The sequence below is a fragment of the Oryzias latipes genome, chromosome 15 (genome assembly GCF_053564925.1).
Source record: "Oryzias latipes strain Hd-rR chromosome 15, Olatipes_Hd-rR_3.1".
NCBI classification, from domain to species: Eukaryota; Metazoa; Chordata; class Actinopteri; order Beloniformes; family Adrianichthyidae; genus Oryzias; species Oryzias latipes.
The window spans coordinates 1,344,036-1,369,304 of NC_136251.1; the positions used below are offsets into that span (position 1 = coordinate 1,344,036).

General features: G+C 42.4%; 1 protein-coding gene across 5 annotated transcripts; it reads right to left on the reverse strand.

Annotated features, from left to right (window-relative positions):
• Positions 1-241: 241 nt before the first annotated feature.
• ndst2a (N-deacetylase/N-sulfotransferase (heparan glucosaminyl) 2a) lies at positions 242-23,361 on the reverse strand. 5 transcript variants are annotated; one of them, XR_002288601.3, is made up of 16 exons: positions 22,868-23,361; positions 19,031-20,547; positions 17,802-17,889; positions 17,565-17,719; positions 17,042-17,227; positions 16,611-16,739; positions 16,146-16,328; positions 15,969-16,065; positions 15,758-15,881; positions 11,170-11,344; positions 10,926-11,096; positions 10,593-10,702; positions 9,585-9,641; positions 2,677-2,712; positions 2,482-2,584; positions 242-1,150 (listed from the first exon to the last, which is right to left on the reverse strand). XR_002288601.3 is itself a non-coding variant. In XM_011492571.4 (14 exons), exons 2-14 carry the CDS (start codon positions 20,102-20,104, stop codon positions 1,025-1,027), a joined length of 2,721 nt encoding a protein of 906 aa, XP_011490873.1. In that variant the 5' UTR covers positions 20,105-20,547; positions 22,868-23,361; the 3' UTR covers positions 242-1,024. The 5 variants fall into 5 exon arrangements, 2 of the variants coding, with proteins under 2 accessions (XP_011490873.1, XP_078787753.1); XR_013647733.1 differs by lacking the exon at positions 9,585-9,641; XM_011492571.4 differs by lacking the exons at positions 2,677-2,712; positions 9,585-9,641.
• Between the last annotated feature and the right edge of the window lie 1,908 nt (positions 23,362-25,269).

Below are 25,269 nucleotides of genomic sequence, written 5' to 3' on the forward strand. Positions count from 1 at the left end.
CACGTCATTGTAGGGGGGGGGGGTCATCTAAGATAGCACAAGGTTTAAATTGACGCTTAGGTGTGAATGTGTGGGTGTGCGGTTGTCCCGCCTAAACCAAACAGAAGCTGGGATAGACTCCAGCATCGGCCCTGCACAGGATCAAGTGGGTTTAGAAGATGGATGAATAAACAGATTTCAAAATAAACTACCAGTTCTTAAAGGGGAAAAAAAGGAGCTGCAAGAAAAACCACACAGGGAGTTTATTTGTTCAACTTCTCCATTTTTGACCAAAAAAATTTATTGCAATATTTTTATTTATTATTTGTTGAAAACAGAGCATTCAGCTATTAAACAGTTGTTTTTTGTCCAACAGTCCAGCAAGAGGAGCATTCACTTAATTTTACTTTATTTCAGTCGTTCTATTCAATCTTAATTTAGCTAAAATCACATTTCCTCAGAAAATATTAGCATTCAAAAAGACAAACTGCTGAAGACATTCATCATTAATTATCTAACTTTAACCTGATGCCTTTTTATCCAGCCATTAGTCAGGTTTCCTCAGAGATGACGATTTACCATCAGACGTCCATCAAGAGACTGAAGGGAACCACGATCTGTAGTTGAACCTCCGTTACCAAGATGAATTTTGAATAGCACAAACAGCACCACACAAAGAGTTCATCTGAAGGGAGAGCCAGACCAGAATCTGCCTCTTGGTTCCGAACATGAAGTGTGAAAAAGTTCTAAGAGTCTGTGAAGGCGGACAGCTCACACCGGCATTTGCAGTCTAAATTGTCCAACACAAAGAGAGCCACATCTTCCTCTGCATCCGAGCTAGAAAGTGGCTTGGAGGTCGGGGGGGGGGGGTCAATTTGGACGCTTCAGAAATGCAGAAGTGTTGTTGTACAGTCCTCTTGTTCTCTGACAAAAACAGCACTAGGTAGGCAAATAGAAACCAGGCAGCAACTGCTGTTGATTTGAGTTCTAAGAGTTGATACTGATCCACGGCCAGCGGGGGGTCTGAGCTCAGGCTCTGAGCCCCTTAGCTCCAGCTGCTGCTCTGCAACTCTTGACGAAGCCAGGAAGGCAGGGGCCGACCAAGCCGGTTCAGCAGGCGCAGGAGCTCAGTGTTGTGGTTGTGGAAATATTCTGTCAGAAAGGCACGAGACTGCAACACACAGAACCAGGACAGAAGGGTCAAACCACATGTTGATACCACCACTGTCAGGCTGGCCTTTTTAGCCTTTCAACTTTTTTATTCCTCCACTGGCTAGGTTGTTTGTGTAGGTCTTGGTTCTGAAGGACAGTTTTTAATCACTCCAGGAACATGGCTCACTCCGCAATTATGTGGAGATATTTAACCAAACCAAAGACGATTTGAGGAAAGACGGTAAAAGCTGAAAAGAATTAGATATAGTTCTGCAGATGAAGCAATAGAAAAGTGTGTACATTAAACCAAAGTGGAAACAATGACTTGGACAGTGCTTTCCCATCTGAAGACATAGTCTAGGACAGGGGTGTCAAACATATGGCCCGCCATGTGCTTGTCTCCGTCCCACACATGAAGAGTAAAAATCAGACGGATGTTTAAAAAAGAAAGCATGTTTCTAGTCCATTCCTGTGGCGAGTTATGATTTTTTTAAAGAAATAATGCAATTCCGCCACTAGGGAGAGCAAAGGAACAGCAAAACAGTGAAACAGCAAATATCTGCACGTGCTAAAAGCGAAAGCTAACAGCACTGTGTCTGGGTAGGCAATAGTTCGGTGGTAGTTCCCCGTGAGCCTCACCGCTGTTACATTGATATAGACATAGAATGATCAGTAGTGACACAATAATGACCAAAATGTTGTCAAAAAGTAAAAAAAAAGGCTGAAGTGAAGTCCTAAGCTTTCAGTATTATTTGTTCACAGAGCTGGATTCAACCAGGAAAAGATTCTTGGAAATTTCATTATGTTTTGCACACTTGAATGACAGTGAAAGGATTTGAATCCTGACATTGATGGCCGGGTGAAGTTTCAGAGAGAAAGGAGGTTAACTCCAAACTTTTATGTTCACAAATGTTTGCAAGTTTAATTTAGTGTAATTATTTAATGGTTTGGACATTTACATTTTAGGCAGGTGTTTAATTTTTTTCTGTAGCCCCTCTTGAGTTTATTATTGTGATTGCTTCAGTGTCAGATGTAAAATATTCAGTCTGTGTAAAATTGAATAAACCTTTTTTTAAGTGAAATTAATTTTATTTAAGATCCATTGGCGTCAGTGAATGAATGTGTAATAAGAAATGATTAGGCTACCATGTTGGTTGAGGCATGTTTTCCAATTGAGTAAAAAAACAAAGCTGTTATTTTGCCTTTACGTTACTGGTTCGGCCCACTTGGGATCAGGCGGGTTGAATGTGGCCCCTGAACCAAAATGAGTTTGACACCCCTGGTCTAGGATGTGCTGTGATTTGTGTTCTTTACAAAAATGAAGTGATGGTAATGCAAGCTGCATCATACCTCTGAACTCATGTACGAGTACTTCCTGCCTTTGCTTTTTCCCAGACATTTGGCTCGACCTCCTTCTACCCGCTGACACCAGAAGCCTTTGCTTTCATCATATCTGCAAACACACAGTGAACACAACACCATGTGTTCTGTAGGAAGGCCAGCATGATCATATCTCTAAACATTTTCTTTTTTTTTTATTTTTACCAGCAGCAGAATGATTCAGGTGGAATCTGCTTACTGCTGCAGAGAGAGAGAGAGAGTTGAGTTTCAAAACACCTTTAATGACCAATCATCATTACACAAATAAAATATTCACATCACAAATTAAGGAAAACACAAAAACAAAGAAACAAACTCAAAAATTTACCACTAAAGAGTTATCCTTGACGGAACACAAAACATTTTGTACAGCCCAAATATTTTCAAAAACATCAAGTGCATGTGTGAGCCTATAAAAACCAAACTCGACGTTCAACCTAGCTACCAAAAGTCTTTTAAAAAGAAACAGGACGTAGTCAGACCCAATTCCCCGTATCCGATTTTTCCTCGTCAACCATACCGCCAACTTGGCTTCACCGGAAAGAAAGTTTAACAAAACATGGACTCTTCGCTGTCTGGCCAAATATTTTGGCCCATAAATGAAACACACAGATGAAAACTGTTCTCCTAGCCCCTCAAAAAAAGAACGAAGAAGAGAAAAAAGTCCAGTCAGACGTTGACACTGCAAAAAAAGATGTTCCACAGTTTCTGCAACAGAACAGAACGGACACCCATCCCCCGCACCAGGATTAAGGTGCACCAGATATCTGTTTGTGGCTATGATCCCGTGTACGACCCTCCACTGGAGGTCACCTACCCGTTTCTCAACAGGAGCTTTGTACAGGGATCTCCAACAGCCCCTCGGGGAAGACCCCGTGCCAAACAACTCAGCCCACCTCGACACTCTGACGTCCATTAAGGAGCGCAAGTTCAAAACTTTAACGCATAAAAAATATAAAGACTTCTTCCCAATCGTTTCAAAGATTCCTATTTGAGGAGTAGTCCAGGACAGGAGTTTCGTCCCGTCCTCCTGCCATCCCTCGCAGGCCGGAGAAACCTGCAGAGGAGGAAACATGAAATCCACACCATCCACCCACTGGCGAGATGCAGTAGGATCCATCACGTAAGCTTGATAGGACACAGGCAAGGAGAGACAAATCTCCTTCACAAGATTATTCAGTGTTCTGAGAGATCACATCCCAGTTAAATCAGAAAGCTCAGGAGCAGGAGTCTGTAGGAGATGTCCAAGCTTCACACAGCCCGCATCTCTCAACTTCGACCTCAGGGAAGCTGAAAAAAGAGTCTGCGAATTGAAGAGGTCGTTTCCAAAAATAGGTTCTTCGAACAGCCATGTTGTTTAAACCAATTCCCTCTTGCAGAGCAACAGTCGCCAGGCTCGTAGGACAGAGCAGTAGAAAGGTGAAAGTCCAGTCAGGTCCAAGGTATGAAGCTGGGGCAGAAACAAATGTTTGTCAAATCCATAACCCCCAGCTTTCCTCAGCAGCACACATGCAGTATCCAACCACGGCAGTCCAAAACTGTGGAGCAGACGCTGCGCTGTCCGCAGTCTAAAGGCGGCTACACGGGCCGAAATATCAATCAGTCCCTGACCGCCCTCCTCAACCGGCAGGTAGAGAACGGCAGCTCTTAGCCAATGATGACCAGACCAAAAGAAATCCACCACGGTCTTTTGAAGTGCAGTGATGAGGCTTGCAGGAGGAGGCAACACCATCATACTATGCCAAAGTGTCGAGGCAACCAAGTTATTGACAACAAGAACTCTACCCCTGAAGGAAAGCTGAAGCAGCAGGTATTTCCATTTAGACAGTCTGGCACACACTCTCTCCATGACGCCCTCCCAATTCTTTTTCTGAAAAACGTCACTGCCCAAATATACTCCTAAAAACTTCATCCCCTCCGTTCCCCAATTAAGATTCCCAGGCAAAAGAGGCAACGTAGAGCCCGACCAACGTCCCAACAATAGAGCGGTGCTCTTATCCCAGTTCACCTTAGCCGAAGAAGCCCTTTGGAAAATATCCAGAACATTACACAGAGAATCAATATCTGCCTGATGTCGAACAAAGACCGTTACATCATCTGCATATGCAGACACCACAAGAGACGGTTTGTGGGACATTTCTGGTAACATCAATCCTGTAAGCCGAGTACGTAACCTATGGAGAAAAGGTTCAATGGCAATAGCGTAAACTTGTCCAGAAAGGGGACATCCCTGTCTAATCCCTCTCTGAACCATAACAGGTTTGCTCAGTCCGCCACCAATCTTGACTAAACAAAAGGCCTCCTTATACAGAAGAGCCAACAAAGAAATAAAAAACTCTCCAAAACCAAAAGCTCTCAAAGCAGAAAATAAATAAGAATGATCAACCCTATCGAAAGCCTTCTCCTGATCCAAGGATAATAGTCCAACTGAGGTGTCACAGTGTTTGCAAACATCAAATAAATCACATACAAGAAAAAGATTGTCCATAATAGATCGGTCAGGCACACAATAGGACTGATCTCTGTGAATGATTACACCCAAAACATTCTTAAGTCTATTGGACAGGACCTTAGAAAGCAACTTATAGTCTGTACAGAGCAAAGCAAGCGGTCTCCAGTTTTTTAGGAGAGTTAAGTCCCCTTTCTTAGGAAGAAGAGAGAGAACAGCATGACGGCATGAGAAAGGTAACAATCCAGTCTTTGAGCAATACTCGTACACCTCTAGTAGATCCGGGCCCAGGCACTTCCAGAAGTGTTTGTAAAAATCCGCCGGCAGCCCATCCAAACCAGGAGACCTCCCGAGCGCCATCTGACCCACAGCAGCAGTCAATTCCTCCATGGAGATTGTAGAATCCAAAAGATCCCTGTCTGCGTCACTCAGTCGTGGGAGTCCCTCCAGCAGCTGATCCACACAGTCTGTCGCAGTCCTCTTTTCCAAATAAGCCGCTATAAAAATCCACCGCAAGAGTTCTCATAGCAGCCGGGCTCGTAGTAACAGTCCCATCAAGAAGGCGCAGACAGACCATCTGTTTCTTCCTAGAAACAGATTTCTCCAGGTTGAAAAAGAATGACGTGGGAGCATCCATGTCTCTGATGGTGGTGAACCGAGCTCGAACTAAAGCTCCCTTAGCCCTTTCACGGAGAAAAGAACTTAATTCACCCAGTTTGCTCTTAAGTAATTGTCCTTGTGAAGCACTATGAGTTAAACAAGTGTTTTCTAGCCCAGAGATTTCTTTTTCCAAAGCAGATATTGCTCTCTTAGTTGTAACTGTGGAATGACTTGTATAGTGCTGACAGAAAACCCGTATTTGTGCTTTACCCAGGGATTCTGTGAGCACCATTTGCAGGTGCATAAAGGTTAATCAAACAAAAATAAAACCCGTTCAGTTCAACCCTCACAGCAAGGAACCTGCCCGCGACCACCTCGCTGACGGATAAGATATTAAAACTCAGCCTAGGTGAGAAAAGAATCGTCACCCCAGCAGAGAAGACTGTACCGTGAGAAAAGAAAGACTGACCCCTCCACCACAGAGCCCATACTGCCTCAGTTGTCACATCACTATGTGTCTCCTGTAAAAACAAAATATCCAAAGCTTTATCTTCAAAAATATCTTTAATAATCGCCCTCTTTTCCGCATCCCTCCCACCATTAATGTTTAAAGAGCCTGCCTTAAATGTAAACATAGAGTGAAGAAGGAAAAATGAAGGAAATAACAGGAAAAGGATCATCCACACACACACAGTCATAACTACGTCAGTGTTTCAACCTTTTTCTTCATTTTCAGCCTTCTGGAGCTTTTACCCTTCAAAGCCTTCAACTGTTTACGAATGGTAGTGACATGTTTCTTTAATCGAAACCGTTTCTTCTCGTCAAGTATATTAAAGTCAACCAATTTCTGTAAAGTTAGTGACGTCAGAATAAATTTCTCCAAATCTGGAAAATAATCAGCCACTTTAACTGGTCTACCAAATGAATCATCTAGGAAGTGATTGATTTCCTCAATTGAATAGATGTCATCGGACTGCGTCTCTCTGCCAGAGAGACACAGTCAGAGTCTGTATCCAGCTCCATGTCTGTGGTGACAGGAGGAGGAATCACAGCAGAAAAATCATCAGTAACAGCAGACTGTCCATCTGCACACTCAACCCCTTCACCAGTCACCCCTGTGCCCATTTTATCACCACTAGAATGGTCAGAAATACCGCCAACATTCTCTACACTGACACTTACACCACCTTCAAACTCCTCCTGAAGCTCTGAGGCAGGACCAACAGTGTTGCCTCTAACATTAACTTCACTATTGCTGCTCTGAGCAGCATCAGAGCTGCAACCTTCACCAGGATCCGTACCAGTTAGAAGGGCGGGGTCCCCCACACCCACAGATTCTGCAGCGGCAAGCCCCTGCTCCACCTGAGCGGCCTCATCAGCCCGCTCTTCGGCCGTCCTGTGAGGGCAGGCGGCGCGCTTATGCCCAGCGTTTCCGCACTCAAAGCACTTCAGATTTCCCGTGCTGGCATAGACCAAATACTTGCCATCCCCGTGTTTTACGCGGAAGGACACGTCAAGAGTCTGAGCAGAAGAGCTCAGAAACATGAACACCTGTCTACGAAAGGACTGAACATGCTTCAGTTTCTCACTCCTGCATCCTAAACCTACAGTTCGGAAACCGCTGGCAAACTTTCCATAACGCTGCAGCTCCTTCTCCAGAGCGTCGTTGGGAATGAACGGGGGAACACCCGAAACAATGACCCGCGTCGACGGCACCGCGAGCGGGGACACCTGCAGGAACTCCCCGCCCACTGACGCCACTCGCGATCATCAAGTAGGACACTAAACGGTCCTCCGTCGGAAAAACAATCACTCCTTTGTTCATCCGAGAAGCATAACTAATGTTAGCGTGACCAATCAAGTATCCCTCAGCAAGGAGAATTGTCTCCACAGCCACCTGCGGGTCGGGTTGGACGCGGACCCCATGCCTCAGGGACAAGGACGGAGTCCGAGACGCCATCCCGGCGAGGCGGGTGAACCACGGATCCCCCAAACCCACCAGTGAAAGTCGTTAAATCAGTAAATAACTCCAAATAGAAAACGAAAAAAGGAGCACCAAACCACACAAACTCTCTGTCAAACTCTCACCCACACCGTCCATGCTGCCGAGAGAGAGAGAGTGAGAGTGAGTGAGTGTGTGAGTGTGTGAGTGTGTGAGTGTGTGAGTGTGTGTGTGAGTGAGTGAGTGAGTGAGTGAGTGAGTGAGTGAGTGAGTGAGTGAGTGAGTGAGTGAGTGAGTGAGTGAGTGAGTGAGTGAGTGAGTGAGTGAGTGAGTGAGTGAGTGAGTGAGTGAGTGAGTGAGTGAGTGAGTGAGTGAGAGAGAGAGAGAGAGAGATTCACTAAAGATTTGGGCAAATTTGATGCTGCCCTCTCTGGTGCTCAAAGTTAATGGTCTTGTACATCTTCCTAAAAATTGCACCCACAGTTGTTAGCAGAAACTAGCAGAACAGATCACATCACTCCTGTGTTAGTTTCACTTCACTGGCTTCCATTTGAGTCTATATTCAAATTCAAAATCTTCCAGCTAACATATAAAGCCTTAAATGGAATGGCCCCGTCCTATATTAAAGATCTCATAGTCCCTTACCACCCAAACAGAACACTTTGCTCGCAAAATGCAGGACTGCTTGTGGTTCCCAGAATTTCTGAAAGTACAGCTGTAGGTAGAGCGTTTTAGCCACCAAGCCCCTGTTTTATGGAATAAACCCCCAGCTCATGTAAGAGAGGCCAACACAGTTTCTACATTCAAAGTTAGGCTTATAACATTTTTGTTTGGAGAGGCTTGTTGTCAGACTAGCTAGTGTTCAGAGAATATTTAAGTCGGTTTTCTGCTAGAAGTTTGAAGCTGGGGAAAGTATGGCACACTGGGGTTCTGTCCTCTATTCTCATCTACTTCTCCACTCCTCTATTCTTCCTTTGACATTTTATTTTCGTTTTCAAATATACAAAATCACAGACAAGCAAAACATACAGTTCAGGTGCTCTTTAGACCATTACAAAACAGAATGAAAAAATATAAGTAAACAAATAATTGCCAGTTACATTCTATTCAATATTTATTTACAGGCCGTCCAAATAGGACATAAAGAGAAGAAAGAAAAATGCAGTCTCAATACAGAGCTAAATAATTTTAACTTTTTGTAAGTGATTTAGAAAATGGTGTCCAGAGTTTATTGTGAACATTAACTGAGGCAGCCGTAGATTTCCACTCTCGCAAAATTTGTCTTTTTGCAGTCATCAACCCGAGTTCTAGTGGCTGCTGCAAAAATAGTCGGGATAGTTCTGGTACGTACGCAGCCAAAAATGGCGAGCTCTGCATCGGGTGTAATATAGCAACCATAGGCTTTGGAATACCAGTCAAATATTCGGTTCCAAAAGCCATGCAATGAGGGACAAGACCAAAAAGCATGAACCAATGTCCCTTCAGATATTTTACATTTATCACAAATGGGAGTAATTGAAGGATATATTTTGTGCAATCGTACTTTGGAGTAGTAGAGCTAATGGATGATTTTAAATTGCATCAGTTGCTGTCTGCTGTTAACAGAGCAAGAGTGAATCTAGGATAAATACTTTTCCCACATTGATTCTGATATTTCTATGCCCAACTCCTCAATCCAAGCATTTTTCATTTTTGTCGATTTCACCCTGGTACTGTCATCAAATAAATGCACTATTCTAGAAACCAAATGTCTGGTGCCAGGGGGACTTTTGAAAATGTCATAAAGATCATGTTCAGCTGGAAGATCTTGAAATAGTTTAATTTTTAACTGCCACTAATGTCCAATTTGTAAGTACCTATAGAAGTGTGAATTGGTGAAGTTAAAGTTTTGTTTAAGTTGATTATGATGCAAATTTGTTATCTATGTATAAATCTTCCATTCCTGATAAAATTTGTCATCCCAAGACTTCATGTTTATTATACAATTACTTGTATGGAGCCTGTTGAGACGACTATTGTTGTAATATTGGGCTACATAAATAAAATTGAATTGAATTGATTTCTTCACACCAAGCTGCTTACCTATTGCAGATTCCATCTTCCCAGCCCGGTGGAGGTTAATAACTGCACGGCTGTTAACTGGAATATCCAGACGAGCACACATTACTCTGATACTCAGTTCACTTCACTGGCTCCCTGTTCGTTTTAGAAATCCGTTCAACTTTTACCGTCTGTTTTTAAAGCTCTTCGTGGTCTTGCCCCAGTTTACTTAACTGAGCTTTTAACTGTCTGCCGCCATTCTAGTCTGCTTATCAATATTTGCTTGATGTGCCCAGGTCACGACAGAAACACTGGGGTGATAGCTTTGCCTAACTCCATTTATGGAATAATAATACTCCTGCAGAACTGTGCATGTTATCTGACCTTAACAGTTTTAAATGTCAATTAAAAAACACCTTTTAGAATGGCTTTTAAAGCTCAGTAGTCAGTGGCATTTTGTTTTTTCTTTGTTCATTGTATTACATCATTATTTATCTTTTATATATTTTGATGCGTATTGCTTTATGTAATTTTTATGCTGTTTTTTTAATTCTGTTCTTAATTTGCCTAATTTTAAACTTTCTTATTGTAAAGCACTTTGGTACACTATAGGAGTTTTAAAGTGCTATAGAAAAAAAGATTCATGCATTCATTCATTTTGAAAGTATCATGTCAAGCTGCCGTTAGGTCTTTCTAATTGCACAGGAGCTACTGTTGTCGTTAACCATGTATTCTAGTGAAATCAATCACTTCCACTGCGTTCCAAGTCTGTTTTGTAATTGTGGAAATCCCTTTGAAAGTTCTTTAGGGGAAAACAGACCACAGAACCAGCAGACTTAAGAACTGAGTCATTCACCAGGCTGTCAGGAAGCTGGAGTCTCTCTTCTCTCTGCATCATCCGTGTCTTTTTATTGGGTGGCAGATGCACCATGTTAGTGTCGTTTTAAACCAGTTTTACACCATTCACAGCTGTTGTATTGTAAAGTGCTATAAAAAGTATAGTTTTGTTATCTATAAAAAATGTTGTGTTAAGTTGTGTGTGTTACTTACATCAGAGCCTGGGTGTAGTTCAGGATAGGGGTGACACCAAGAAATCTCTGGATCCCGTCCATTACAAGTGCAGGGTTTGAGCGCAGTAGGGCCCCATCCACCACATACACCTGTACACATAAACAAGCAGCTCCAACGCAGGTAAGATTTCAGTGTTTGGATTTGGACTTCCAAGGCAACCAGCAAAAACTGTGTTGTAGAGAAACAGGAGTCTTTGGTTACTCCATCTGATGTTCGACCGAGGGGAGACCCCGATTTCCTTATCCACTACATCTTTCAATTGATTATCAGTGTAAAAACAGTGTAAAAATGACTGGACCACAAGTGGGTTACCTGGCTGGGCTGGTAGTGCTGCAGCCAACGCTCGAGGTGGGACGCGTAAGCCCCCGGATCGAGGCAGCGTCTCTGCAGGTTCTGGAGGGGCCGGGGGGCAGATGGACCTGCAGCCAACACTGCATGGAAGGAGTTGTTAAGCGCAGTAGGGTCCTGGTGGGCTTTCTGGTGCTGTAGAGTTCACATGCACACACATCAAAAAAAATGTGCAGGCTAGTTTAGAAGCAGAGGGGTGGGTCCTTACCTGATACCAGGAGTATGCCCGGTCTGATGGGTTGATGAGCACAGACAAGATCTTGGCTCGTGGCAGCAGGGCAGCTGCTCTTCTAGGGGCTGCCTCTGAGTCAAAATAGTTGGCACTCTTCTCAAACATGAAGTCTGTGCTGACATTAGAGGGGAATGGAAAGAACTCCATATACCTGTGGAAGACAGGTAAAGCTATCAGCAAACGGCATTCTGCCCATTTCTCTCCACTCTCTATTTAAAAAAGAAAAACAGACAAACTCCACCACCAATAAAAAAACATGTTCTGAGCAGTTTCAGGAACAGTTTTGGGACCCGTCAGCTAAAACGTTCGGAGCCCCGAGGACTTCCGGGTGACCGTTGCAGCACATGGAGACGTGATAAGACAGCTCCCACTAACCAGCTCCCATATAAGAATAAACTCTGCCAAAAACTCGAGGAGCACGACAGTACAAGGATTAGAAAGCAAGAATATGAGCAGGGGCCTTTCAAAAAAGAAGAAGAACCCAACCACACAGAGCAAAGAAGACAAGGACAACGAGAAGGAAGGCATGCTAGCACCAGAAGCTGACACGGCTAACTTTCAGAGCAGCCTAAATGGCATTAGCAAACAAATCCAGAGTTTGCATAGCGAAATGAAGGCTGACTTGAAAACATTCAAAGATGACATCACGGCTCATATGAGTGACAAATTATTCAAATTCAGGGAGGACATCCATCAGAAATTTTCCAAATTATCAACAGAGATGAACGAACAAGAAAAGATAAACGCAGCTGCGGAGCTGGAAGAGATGGAAGCGTGGAGCTGTGAAGCAAATAGTGTGCTGTGTGATTTCATGAAAAATCAGAAAAAGATGAAAGAAAAGTTGGATGACCTGGAATCGAGATCAAGACGGAATAACCTGCGAATTTACGGTGTCAAAGAGGAGGCAGAGACAACAGAAAACTAGATGGCTGCTTTTATGGACAAATGGCTCAAAGAGGAGTTTTCACTAAACATGGATCTCCAGATTCAGAGAGCCCATCGGGTTTTAGCTCCAAAGCCAAGTCATCCTCCACGGTCTACTGTAATATGCTTTCAACAATTCACCGTAAAAGACTTGATACTTAAAAAGCGTAGGACAAAAAGATTGTCATGTACGGAGAGAAAAGAGTTTTTTCAATCATGACTACGCGGAGAGGATTGTGCAACAAAGCAAAGCATACATAAACATCAAAAAGGTGTTAAAGAGAGAAGGAATCCGCTTCCAAACCCCGTTCAATAAAATGCACGTGCACTGGCCGGGCGGAGTTGTAACATACGCGGATGCAGACGACGCAACCAACGATCTGAGGAAGAGAGGATACGAGGTGGCAACAACAGTGTGGTACATCCTGAGAAAGAAAGAAAGCTCTGGTGAACTCAGCAACGCAAAAAGACCTGGACGTCCACGGAAGACAACAGTGGTGGATGATGGCAGAATCATTTCCATGGTGAAGAGGAACTCGTTCACAACAGCCAACCAAGTGAACAACACTCTCCAGGAGGTAGGCGGATCAATATCCCAGTCTACCATCAAAAGAAGACTGCATGAAAGTAGATCCAGAGGGTACACTGCAAGATGCAAGCCACTCATAAGCCTCAAGAAAAGGAAGGCTAGATTGGACTTTACTAAAAAGCATCTCAAAAAGTTCTGGAAAAACATTCTTTGGACAGATAAAACCAAAATCAACCTCTACCAGAATGATGGCAAGAGAAAAGTATGGAGAAGACGTGGAGAAGCTCCTGATCCAAAGCACACTACATCATCAGTAAAACACGGTGGAGGCAGTGTGATGGTCTGGGCGTGCATGGCTGCTAGTGGCACTGGGACACTAGTGTTTATTGATGACGTGACACAGGACAGAAGCAGCCCAATGAATTCTGAGGTGTTCAGAGACAGACAGTCTGCACAGATCCAGGTGAATGCAGCCCTGTCTGCGCAGATCCAGGTGAATGCAGCCCTGTCTGCGCAGATCCAGGTGAATGCAGCCAAACTGATTGGACGGCGTTTCATAATCCAGATGGACAACGACCCAAAACATACAGCCAAAGCAACTCAGGAGTTTATTAAAGCAAAGAAGTGGAATATTCTGGAATGGCCAAGTCAGTCACCTGATCTTAACCCAATTGAGCAGCATTTCACTTGTTGAAGACTAAACTTCAGACAGAAAGGCCCACAAACAAACAGCAACTGTTTGCCGCTGCAGTAAAGGCCTGGCAGAGCATTCAGAAGGAGAAAACCAGCATCTGGTGATGTCCATGAGTTCAAGACTTCAGGCTGTCATTGCCAACAAAGGCTTTTCAACCAAATATTAGGAATGACCATTTGGTTTTCAGTTATTTAATTTGTCCAATTACCTATGAGGCCATGAAATGAAGGGATTGTGTTTACAAATGCTTTAGTTTTTCACATTTTTCTGCAATCTTTTTGTTCAACCCATGGAATAAAAGCTGAAAGTCTGCACTATAATGGCATCTGAGTTGTTTTATTTAAAATTCACTGTGGTAATGGACAGAAACTAAATTAGAAAGAATGTGTCTCTGTCCAAAGATTTATGGTCCTGACTGTATGTGGAAAGTTCTTCAAACCACAACGCAGTCACAAAAATGGCAAGAATTTACTTGGAAAAACCAAATAAGATATTTTATAACACCACATATCAAGGGCAAACTAATTAAAACTCAGCAACTCTGCTGGAGAACTTGCATGGATAAGGATTCAAATCAGACACATATTTTTTGGGAATGTGAGAAAATAAAGCTCTTCTGGGACACCATCCACTCTGCTATATGTGAAACACTCAGGTATAAGATACCCCAAACCTGTCTTGTGATGTATCTGGGTTACTTAAAGGGAACTGTGCATAAAGCGGACCAAAATCTAGTAAAAGCTCTTCTTGTGCCAGCAAAGAAAGCCATAACAAAGAACTGGCAGAAGGCTGAAGCCACCAACACACAAGCAATGGATGTATATTGTGGAAGAAATCCAAACAATGGAGAGACTTGCATACAAACTAAGAATAAAGGAAGAACAATTTCTGAAGGACTGGGAAAAATGGTAGATGTACAAAACAAGAAAAGGTTATGACATATAGTGAACTTTAGCGGTCAGTATCCTGGAAAGGAAAACATTTCAACCTGACAAACTCTACGTACCCCCTTAGATTGATTTTTTCTTTTCGTTTTTTGTTCGTTTAATATACAATGTTTCAATATATATATTTCAATGCTTCTAACTTTGTTCATGTGTTTAAAAATAATAAAAAGATATTTACAAAAAAAATAAAAACCTTCTGAGACCCAGAAACATCGCCTAAGGTTCCAAGTTAATGTTTAGTTAGAGCTAGTTAGTGACTTTAAGATCTGTCCAAAAGTACACACAAATTTTGTATCCTTGTCCTTTCTGATCTTTTTTCAAAAACCTTTGGATTTCTTCAAAAGACTACAGAGCTCCTGACAGGAAAACTTGAAATTGTCTGTGTGTTTAAGAAAATACTAACAATGAATTCAAGGAAGTTACTTGTGATCCCCATTGTCAAACCACTGGTCAGTACAATGGAGAACAACTTCTTGGCCTTTTCACCTGCTCAGGTTGGTGATGTGGTTAACAGTTTGACAAACTAAGGAGACTGACTCCTTTATTCAACTCTCAGGTAATAAGAATAAAATAAGGCTCAAGAAAATTTGGAAAACAGTTAGGATCCACAAATTTGAAATATTTTTATATAATCTGTGTTGATATATAAGAAAGCTATAATAGAAATGATAACACTTTACTGTCCATCATAATTTGTAGCAAACAAGGCAATACCTTGTTTAATATCTACCTGTAAATCACAAACTAGTCATTTGAATCTGACTCTGAGCTGAGTTTTTAAAGAGATTGTCCTTGTAATCCACTATTCCAAGATAAATCTTATTAATCTGTCCCGAGTTGCTGCTAGTCTCAGGCTATGTCCGAAACCCCACCCAAACCCCTATATAGTGCGTTCACCATTTTGTAGTGCTGTCCATATCTACAATTCCAAAATCGAGGTGCCCTAGAAATTTCCCAGAAGTCTCTGCGAAAAACCAGTGTACATTGATGCTCACTAGATCTGCGACTATAGACTGCAATGCATTATGTCGGAACAATCTTTGCCAAAAAATGTATTTTTTTACTAAACCATCAACGGTTTTATCTGCAGAACACAGTGGATTCATAAATAATCATCTCAACACACTCATAATAATTAAATTTTAACTTTGTGAAATTGATAAATCATATACGTCGTTTAAAAAAAAGTAGTGAGCACTGTGTCCGAATTGCTTTTAAAATTCAGAGCACTACATAGTGGCACACTAAATAGTTTTTTAGTAGTTAGGGATTAAGGCGTGAATTCAGACACAGCCTGAGACACTGTTCTATCACAAAACGGGTATTTTCCCCACCTTTCCCATTGCACACCCGTCCTCTGTTTGCTCTCCTTTTCATCCATGAATGTCACTGTTGCAGTTACTGACTTTTGATTCTCTAAATTATCTTACAACAGATGTTCCAGAGTTTTAGTGGTAGCTTTGACTTTACCAGTCAATTCCATTGTTGTAGTTGGGTCCACTAAAGAACTGGATCTCCTCAAAGGTGGTGGGGCTAAGAAAGGAGCTCGTGATTGCTGGGTGGAGGTTCAGGAACGAGTGCAGAGCAGTTGTGCCTGAAAGGAAGAACAGACTTCTGCACTAGCAAATACATATATTGACAAAAGGAAGAACACTGGAAGTGGAGCAACAAGGAGGGTTACCTGTTTTCTGTGGACCAACAATAAGGAACTTGGGAAGGCGGTCACATGTCTTCTCTTTAGACCAAATATCTTTGTGTCTCTTGTCATGACAAGGATTCTAGAAGGAAGCGTCTAATATTTTACGACAACTATGAAGATAGTGCCAAAAGTCTTATGTATCTGACTTCACTTCCTCACCTGCCAGAGTGGTTCTCTCTCTTCTGGAAAGATCTGGAAGTATTTTTCAGCAAGCTGGACAGGGGGTAGTGTCTGCAGTCTGAGATTGGTCCAGCACTGGACAAACTTGATCAAAGACTCAAAGGTGTAAAGTCCTAGCCGGTCATTCCCATAGTTGGAAAGGTGAGTCATGAAGACACTGATCTGCATTAGAGAAGCACAAAGAGTACCGCTGTTCCTCATCTTCTGCTTCTATCAATATTTCCTTTCATCATGATAAAACAATGGCAAACTTCAATGCTCAGCATAACCCAAATTGGTTATCAGTTTTCCCAGAAAATCAAAAAGGCAAACAAGGCTAAAGCAAGGCTGTCACCATTGAAACAAAAAGAGAAAACTACCTGAATGTTTGCAGATTGAAGAGTTACATTTTAATGTCTGCTAACGTCTTACAAATATGTGAGTGGATGGCAGCTGCTTTCTTACAGGGTTCAAAAGAACAGTGAGGAAGAGTTCTCCTCCTCTAATGCTCTTGTCCAGCTCCCTGGAGCCTCCAGGGTACTCATTGTAGAAGATGGTGTGGGTGAACAGACCACATGTCTGCCTGGGTAGCACCTGAAGAAAAGAAGGACTTGTCTTTTGAGAACCAAACTGTTGCAAACACCCCAGTGCAAAAATCTGTAATATTCCTGCCAAACTGTTGCAAACACCCAGTGCAAAAATCTGTAATATTCCTGATAGAAAAATGATCAGATTGATGAGAAAAATCAAAACCATTATTGCAGAAAATTATTTTTCAGTTTGCTGTGGATCAATTTTTCAAGCGATATTTGTTGTTTTAACTAGACTTATTTAAACTGAAAAAATAGAGTCAGCATTATTAAAACTTTAATTTTCATCAAGGGTGGAGGTCTGACCTGGATCCCGTTGTGGATGAAACCTCTGCGGTATCGTGCCGGCCTCAGATGGGGATATTCCTCTGTGCTGGTCACCCTGATCCCCCACACAGATTTCCAGGCCTCGTACAGCTGACTGTGGACGGGATAAACCCCAGAGTGGTGAGGGGAAACGGCATACCCCATGTCTGTGGGTATGCCATGCTCCTGGTTTAGAGATGGGGATGACAACATTGAAGGGGAGAATTGTAAGAGGGGAAGTCATCTTTGCTCAGATGTTTTCATGTTTTAATTCACTGAGGAAGTTTTGTCCTTTGTTGGCACAGAATCCAGAAACTGATTGGGATCTTCATGGCAGCTAACAGCCTTCCTGGAAACCAGCTAAAACTTGTCCAAATTGTTTTTAGAGTTCCTTCATTTGTTATGATGAAACATTTAAAGAGATCACAAATTAAGCGTTGAAGGCGATCTCAGGCAAGGCCTAAACACATTGCTGCACAGCTCCTGGATCTGGAAACGGTCCCCGACTTCCCACCACACTAACCTGAGCAAAGAGTTTGTTGAGCCTCATCTGCTCAGCCAGAACACTGACATTGTGAAAGAGGTGGGGCTGCATGTGGCTCCACATGTGAGGAAACCACCAGAAGTCCATGCGGTGCTGCAGCAGCATGTCATCGCCTCGATCTTCCTCATCAGTGCCTGTACCCAAACAGCTCGCTCAAGACAAATGCCAACATTTGCAGATAATGAAAACGTTCATGCTTCAGACAGCACTTCATACCTGTGTGATAAAACTTTCCAGAAAACCCCAAGTTGAAAGTGAAATTAGGAACCAGGGCTCTAAGTTTGTTCTGAGTGTTTAACAGCGCCTGTAAAAGACAGACACTGTTAAATTTAAAATCTAAGAAAATCACTTAGTTCAACTGAACTTCAAAATAATGAATAAAAAAGTGTTTTCAAAGGAAGATTTTTTTTTAATAATTGGATTGTTATTTTAATGTATGGAGAAATGTGCAGATCGTGTCTGAGGTGTGATGGAGCAACTTCATTAAGCTCCGTTTACACCAAACGCAGTTTCAATGTTCTGTCAATGCTACACACGTGATCTGAGGTCGTGCAGAACGATTTGAGCGGCAGGCACGAAAGTCTGGCAGTAACGCAATTTCAGTGGTGTGAATTGAGCAGCGGCCGCAACCCAACTACCCCTGGTTTGCCACCATAGCATCAACCTTGGGCACGTGACTGTTTCAGTGACAGCAGAGGGTATTGATCCATAGTTTCAAGATCCACCCAAGACAGTCTGTTGCTGGGCAGATGGAGCTGGAGCGATTGATCCAGCTCCATCAATCGCCAGGAGGCAAGCTGGCGGCCAGACAGAGAACTGCTGCTGGATGAAAAAGCAGCCTACTTGGGCCTCCTAAATTTGATATTTTTCTTATTTTCATCCATTCATCTTCCTCCGCTTATCCGGGACCGGGTCACAGGGGCAGCAGTCTAAGCTTTTACAAATAGACAATCTATAAAAATATAAATTAAAGTTTGCTGTCATTGTCCAGGTTGTGTCTTCCTCCTGGTGACCAAAAGCGGGTTTAAAACCTTTCAGCTCTGAAAGGAAATTTCCACATCACCACACTGTGGAGTGTGTGTTAAAAAAAAAAAACAGGAATACGATAACAAAAATGGTGAACAGACTAAAACATTGACCACCCGACCTTTCTTATACTCTGCACTTCTATGCAGCCTTCAAAGTGCTCAGTGTGAAGGACTTTTCTAAAGAAATACCATAATATAGATAAAGTCAGAAAGCCTTCTTAAAAAAACTTTTAAATTGAAAACTGTTCATATTCATGGTTAACCTGCTAAATGTCTCTTGTGACAGTAAACAGTGTTTTAATAAGTGAATTTTACCAATGCTATCTATAGTGACTTTATTCAATGTGGTAATTCAACTGAGAAGCAATTAAGTTTCAATGGATCAGCTGTAGCTGCAGATCTCCCAAGTTCACCCACCTCCACATCAGACATCTTCATGCGTGTTCCCTCCTTCCCAACAAAGATGTCGTCCACATCCACCAGGATGTGACGGTCTAGAGACAGGCAGAGTCTCCTTCCTGTCAGGTAAGCAATGGCATCCACAAAAACCAGCTTATGAAGCCAGTAGTTGAGATTATTTCCAAACAGAACTCTCTGAATGCCATCAAGAAACCCCAAGTCTTGGACTACCGTGGTATGGAGGCCCTGCAAAGGGCTCAATCCGGAATGTACCAGAGCCTCAGAGGACTTAGAAGAAGCCAGAAGTACAGGTTCATATGTCGAGTGGTTGGATTGGAACACTGTCCAGTCATCTCCCGGCAGAGGGCCCTGCTCCAACTGGTTGGGTTTGGTGATGTAGAGCAGAGGAGCATTTGGATTAATGCGGTAGTCCCTTAGTCCCAAGCGCGAGTGCAGGAAGAGGGGAAACCCTTTGAGCTGTGCACTAACAAGAGAATTTTCATTTGCTTTATAGAAGCCAATGATACCTATGCCATACTCGGTGCAGTACTTGTCCAGCAAGTCCCTGTTCCAAATGTCAAGGTTGACATACTTCAACACATTTTCATAGATAATCAGCACATAGCGCCCGCGGTTTTGTTCTGTCAGAGAGGGCATGTCACCCTTACCTGGGGCAATCTCTGTACGATACCGGAAACGACTTGATTCTAGTGTAGCAACAATCTCCTGGCCTAGCTGGGAGTAGATGCTCTCTACGAACACAAGGACGACCGGCTCAGTCCTTACACTGTCCACCTCCTTCGGTTGACGTGGTCGTCCCTGGTGCATGGAGGAGTACAATGGCACATTCTGGACACCTGCACCTCCCCCAACAGATCCAGTGCTCACTCTGGGTGCCATCCCACCACCTTCACTACAATCACTGAAGGGCAGGGGTGGGGGTTCTTTGATTTTAGGATTGTTAGAGACATAATAGGCAAGAAAAGCCATGGAAAGGAAGCAAAAGATTATAAGTGCCAGGATGAGGCGGTGCAGCTCCAGATGACGAATGCCTCGTGTTAGCTTGCAAAAAGCCAGTCCTGCACCAACCATGATGGGACAGGGGGTGTAGGGGGTGGGCAGGACACTTCAGAGAGCAGCAAAAATTCAAAGACCAGGAACGTAAGGATGAGGGAAAACTTTGATAAAAGAGAAGAGCGGGGGAACAAGGAACAAGCAGTAGATACGGTCTTTAAGCTGTGCCAATGGACAGCCATTTACATCAGGTCACCATGGCCGGCAGCACCCATTACCCACTGCAGTTTTGGTTCTGTTTGGGCAAAGAAAGTCGGTCAAAATGGAAAAATTGGGTGGCCTGATGTAGAGCCACTTTCTTTCTTTGGAGGTACAGGGATCTCTTTATGTGTTGTTGTCCATGTTCCTGAAGGCCACCTGAGCTGGATGGCCTGAGCTGGTGGTCCTGACCCCCCTTAAGACAGCTCACCAGGACAGAAAGGACACTTCAGGGGTGAAGAAAGTTAAAAGGCAAAAGTGACCTAAAAAAGAAGACAAGAAGGTCAGTGATGATCTTTAAGTTTATTGATAACGAATTTCCAACCTTTTACGGCAGATTGAACACAATATCTTCCGTTGTAACAGTAAAATGACTAAACTATTCTGGAAGGGGATCAAAGCAAGCACAATTCCCTCATCTGCTTATGTGCCACTCAAAGGTTTAGAGATGCCAAAGCACACAAAGGCACCATTCCTCTATTTTTCTGTCAACAGACTTCTGTCACAAATTTAAATTTAGGCTTTTTGACCTAAAATCGAATCGTTCTTGGCAAATAACGGAGCAGCTACTAAAAAGTATATTGCATTAAATAAGCCCAAATTCCTTTACATTTAGTAACTGTTACAGTCTGATAAATTCAATTACATTCAATAATTCTGTCTACAGCAAGGGTCACCAACTTTTTTGAGACTGAGGGCTATTTTGTGGGCACACAGGACCTGTTTGCTAAAAACTTCCAAGTCCCCCCACACACACACACAAACACAATTTGACGACATCCTTTTGTGTGCCCTATTTTTATTTGCTCATTTTACACACAAAAAAGCATGAATTTTCTAGACTCGTATTACAGGGGGGTCAAACTCAGTTGCAGAGGGGGCCTAAATCCAAAACACACTTTAGGTTGTGGGCCGAACAAGATAAACATTTATTGAACACACTAAAGCTAAACTTTTAAACCCTTAAAACTTTAACTTAACTTTTTAAACATAAATATGAATAAAAACAGACAGGAATATTAATCCAGAATAATAAATATATTCTGTCAAAATTATGCAAATATGAACAAAGTCATTTTTTTAGAGCTGAACTCCTGTGATCATTTTTAGCAAGAAGTTCATTTCTGCTTGGTGTGTGATGTTCTATGAGAGTATTTGGTCCTGTGTGTGTCTCTGGTCCTGTGAGTGTCTCTGGTCCTGTGTGTGTCTTTGGTCCTGTGTGTGTGTGTCTCTGGTCCTGTGTGTGTGTGTCTCTGGTCCTGTGTGTGTGTGTCTCTGGTCCTGTGTGTGTGTCTCTGGTCCTGTGTGTGTGTCTCTGGTCCTGTGTGTGTGTCTCTGGTCATGTGTGTGTGTCTCTGGTCCTGTGTGTGTGTCTTTGGTCCTGTGTGTGTGTTTTTGGTCCTGTGTGTGTGTCTTTGGTCCTGTGTGTGTGTCTTTGGTCCTGTGTGTGTGTCTTTGGTCCTGTGTGTGTGTCTGTGGTCCGGTGTGTGTGTCTGTGGTCCTGTGTGTGTGTGTGTGTCTGTGGTCCTGTGTGTGTGTGTGTCTTTGGTCCTGTGTGTGTGTGTCTTTGGTCCTGTGTGTGTCTTTGGGAAACGTATCAGAGGGATTTGATTATTTAAAAACCTGTTATTGTGAAAATCATGTTTAGGTCTCATAAAACATTAAAAAACTAAATTACAGAACTCATCACTGGGATTACTCCAAAAATATTTAGCATTTTTCTAATTTTTCATCCAAAATAATTCAAACTAATAACCTATTCACCACAGCGCTGGGCAAACTGAAATACTAATATTGACACGATTACAATTAATTAATAAAAATCTGGAATTCTGATTAACGTATTGATTGTGATTTCAAAGCATTTGAATTTTACTTGTAAATTCTTAAAGGTGAAAACTCACATTAATGGATTTTTAAACCGTCTCACACTATTTTCTAAATCATAGTAGTAGGTTTAAAGGTTGTCATCTGGACTTAGTTTTTAAAGTTAGAAGACGTTTCGCTTTGTCAAGCCTTTTGGATAAGAGGTGGTCCCGACAGCCCGTAAAGCTACTACTATGATGGAATCAATCTGGATGAATGAGAGTCTTCATAGACATATTCTCTAAATCTTAACATTATATGAAGCAAGAATTCCCAGACATTGTCTAATGTATTTGAACTTTTGAAATAGCGCCTAGAAAACCGTAAAAGGGAAGATAGATAGATAGATAGATAGATAGATAGATAGATAGATAGATAGATAGATAGATAGATAGATAGATAGATAGATAGATAGATAGATAGATAGATAGATAGATAGATAGATAGATAGATAGATAGATAGATAGACAATTCATTCACATTAACATTTTCAAACATCATTTAGGTTCGTTTCAAATAGATCAGCTATCGAGTTTTCGATCTTCATTTTTATACTGATGTTTAAGATGACATCTGTTAATCGCTAGTGAACCATACCGGCTAAGGCCCGACAGAACCAAGATTCTACACCAAACTTTTGATGAACTCGACTTTTCAGCTGAAAGTTTAGGTTAGCGGTAGAATTTCTCGCCTGGTCCCGCACCAACTAAAACTTACCGAACCGAAGTCAGAACATGCCCGAAGACCACGAAGCTCCAGCTGGGTTGGTCAGCTCGGTGTCCCCCGAATCAGCCGCTAGCATTATTAGCACACCTAGCGCCTTCACTACACGGAACAGCGGGTATCAAATCATTAGAGTACGTTCAGGCTCATCGAACCATTGTTGAGTTTCTTGTTCAGCATGAAGTGGTCGAACTCATGCAACCCAATTGGGTTCTCAGGAATGTCCGGTCCAGGAGCTGGCAGTACTACCAGAGCTAGCCAACACCAGGTTATGAGGAGCCGCCCGAGGACCCGCGGGCCCTGTGAGCTCGGATCCACACCAGGATCCAAGAACCTCTTACTCTCAGTTAGATCCGAACCGCTTACCGCCTGACAGGCAGCAGTGAACGTGGAAATCCGGAACCAGAATCCTACTTCAGTTCAGGCGCCACTACTCAGACGGCCATCTTGGCTGTGATGGAACCCCACCCCCTTGCTCTCTTAAGCTCCTCCCTCCCTCTTTCACAGTGAAGTTACTTTAGAGCAGGGGGGCCCATACTTATTTGGCATGCAAGCTACTTTTGAGATGAGAAGCTCCAAAAGATCTACCTGTAGATCTTCCTACCTACCTGCCCAACAATATCTACATACATCAGTCTATATACATGCGCATATGCGCTCCAAGGTCACTTTAAATTTAACTTAAAAGTTGACATCTTCTACTATATTTTTAGTCAAAAATACCATGTTGACGTACTAATATTAAAAAAACTACACAGTAAAAGTACACAAATCTGTGAGGAGATAGCTTTGTCGTGTATAATAATTTTAATTTTGTAGTAATACATTGTAGCGATCTGGGGTGTAGCCCCACCTTCAGCCCCTAAGACTCATTGGAAGTGGGGCATCTTGATGTGAAAACCATGAGTGAGAGGGCTGGAAACACAAGTGACTTCCATGCTGTTTGGCTAGCAGCGGTCTGCTCAAGGAAACGGGCTTAAATGTTGGTACAGAAATCATGTTATATGCCTCCCTCTTTGCTACTACCGCTGTGATACTGATTGGAGTCTTACTGTGTACAGGGCATGGACCGCTCGCCAACAGAACCAATTGAATAAAAGCTTGGTTTGTGCTTCCCCACTGCAGTGGCATCACCAGATGGGTCGGTACAACATGTTTAAAATTGTCAGAGTAATAAGAGGGGCAAGTTAGTTAAAATGTAAGTAGATGACATACAGTGCCTTGTGAAAGTATTTGCCCTTGAACCTTTTTCCACATCTCAGGCTTCTGCTTTCAACTTTTTTTTTTGGCTTCAAAAAATATTTTTCGTTTGCAAAACAAATTTTTTTTGCATGCGTTGTGTCTCATCTTGCCTTTTCCCCATCTTTGATTTTGCTGCCATCGAACAGCCAGCTGATTGGTCCAGATTCTAACCAATCAGTGTCTGTCTCATATTGACAGTGCTTGGAGGCAGACATGTACTCTCGACATTGTATCGGTTCTGTTCGAACGAGATTCTGCCATTTTCAACCATTCTCTCATAGTAAAACCCAGAAAGAGCAGCAAAGCAGCTAAAATAAAACAGGATTTTGTATTTATTCATGTCAATGTGGTGACCAACATTTTTTAAATGTCTGCAGCAGAAAAAAACATCCTCCGTCCAGCCGGAAGTTACACTATTACGGTTCAGATTTGTATCAGGGGGGTATTCCAGGAAGCATGTTTAAACTAGCCTGACTTTAAGCCTGAACTCTGGCTGAAATCCGCCTGAACTTGCTTACTCTGGGTATGTCGGTTCCAAAAGACCGGATATGAGTTAGCGTTATTACGCTCGACTTGGTAACCCTGGGTTAATGCACGTGCACAGCAGGTACATAAAGACATTCTCAATGGATCGCCGATTTCTGGAGTCACCATGGAAACGCGTGGTGAAAAAAAGAAAACGCTATACTTCGTTGAGACGGAGTCTGAGGTTTTAATGACGGCGTATGAAGATTATACGTCCAACAAAAAAGTAATACGGCTGCATCGTCAAAAGAAAGAGTTTCTGCTTATAGTAGAAGAACAGTCAAAGTAAACGCACGTGTTTCTGATCTTCTTTCCATTTTCCTTGTGACGCAGATATTTATATAACTTATCCAATTTTTCCAACTTAAATGAATTACTTCTATTGGCAAAACACAGTAAAACAGCTAAACAACTAAACACATTTGGTCAAAAAGCCACTCTTAAACCAAAATCCGTCCTGACAGGCAAAGGAAATGGTATCCCACAATCCCTTGCGGTGCCGATCTAACAGCAGCACCAAAGTTACACCTACTTAATTGAATTAATTTGAATGAAAGTAAATAACTGTCTGAAAACTACGTGTTATTTTTAAACTGACTTAACAAAAAAATGATTTATCTTAACTGAAG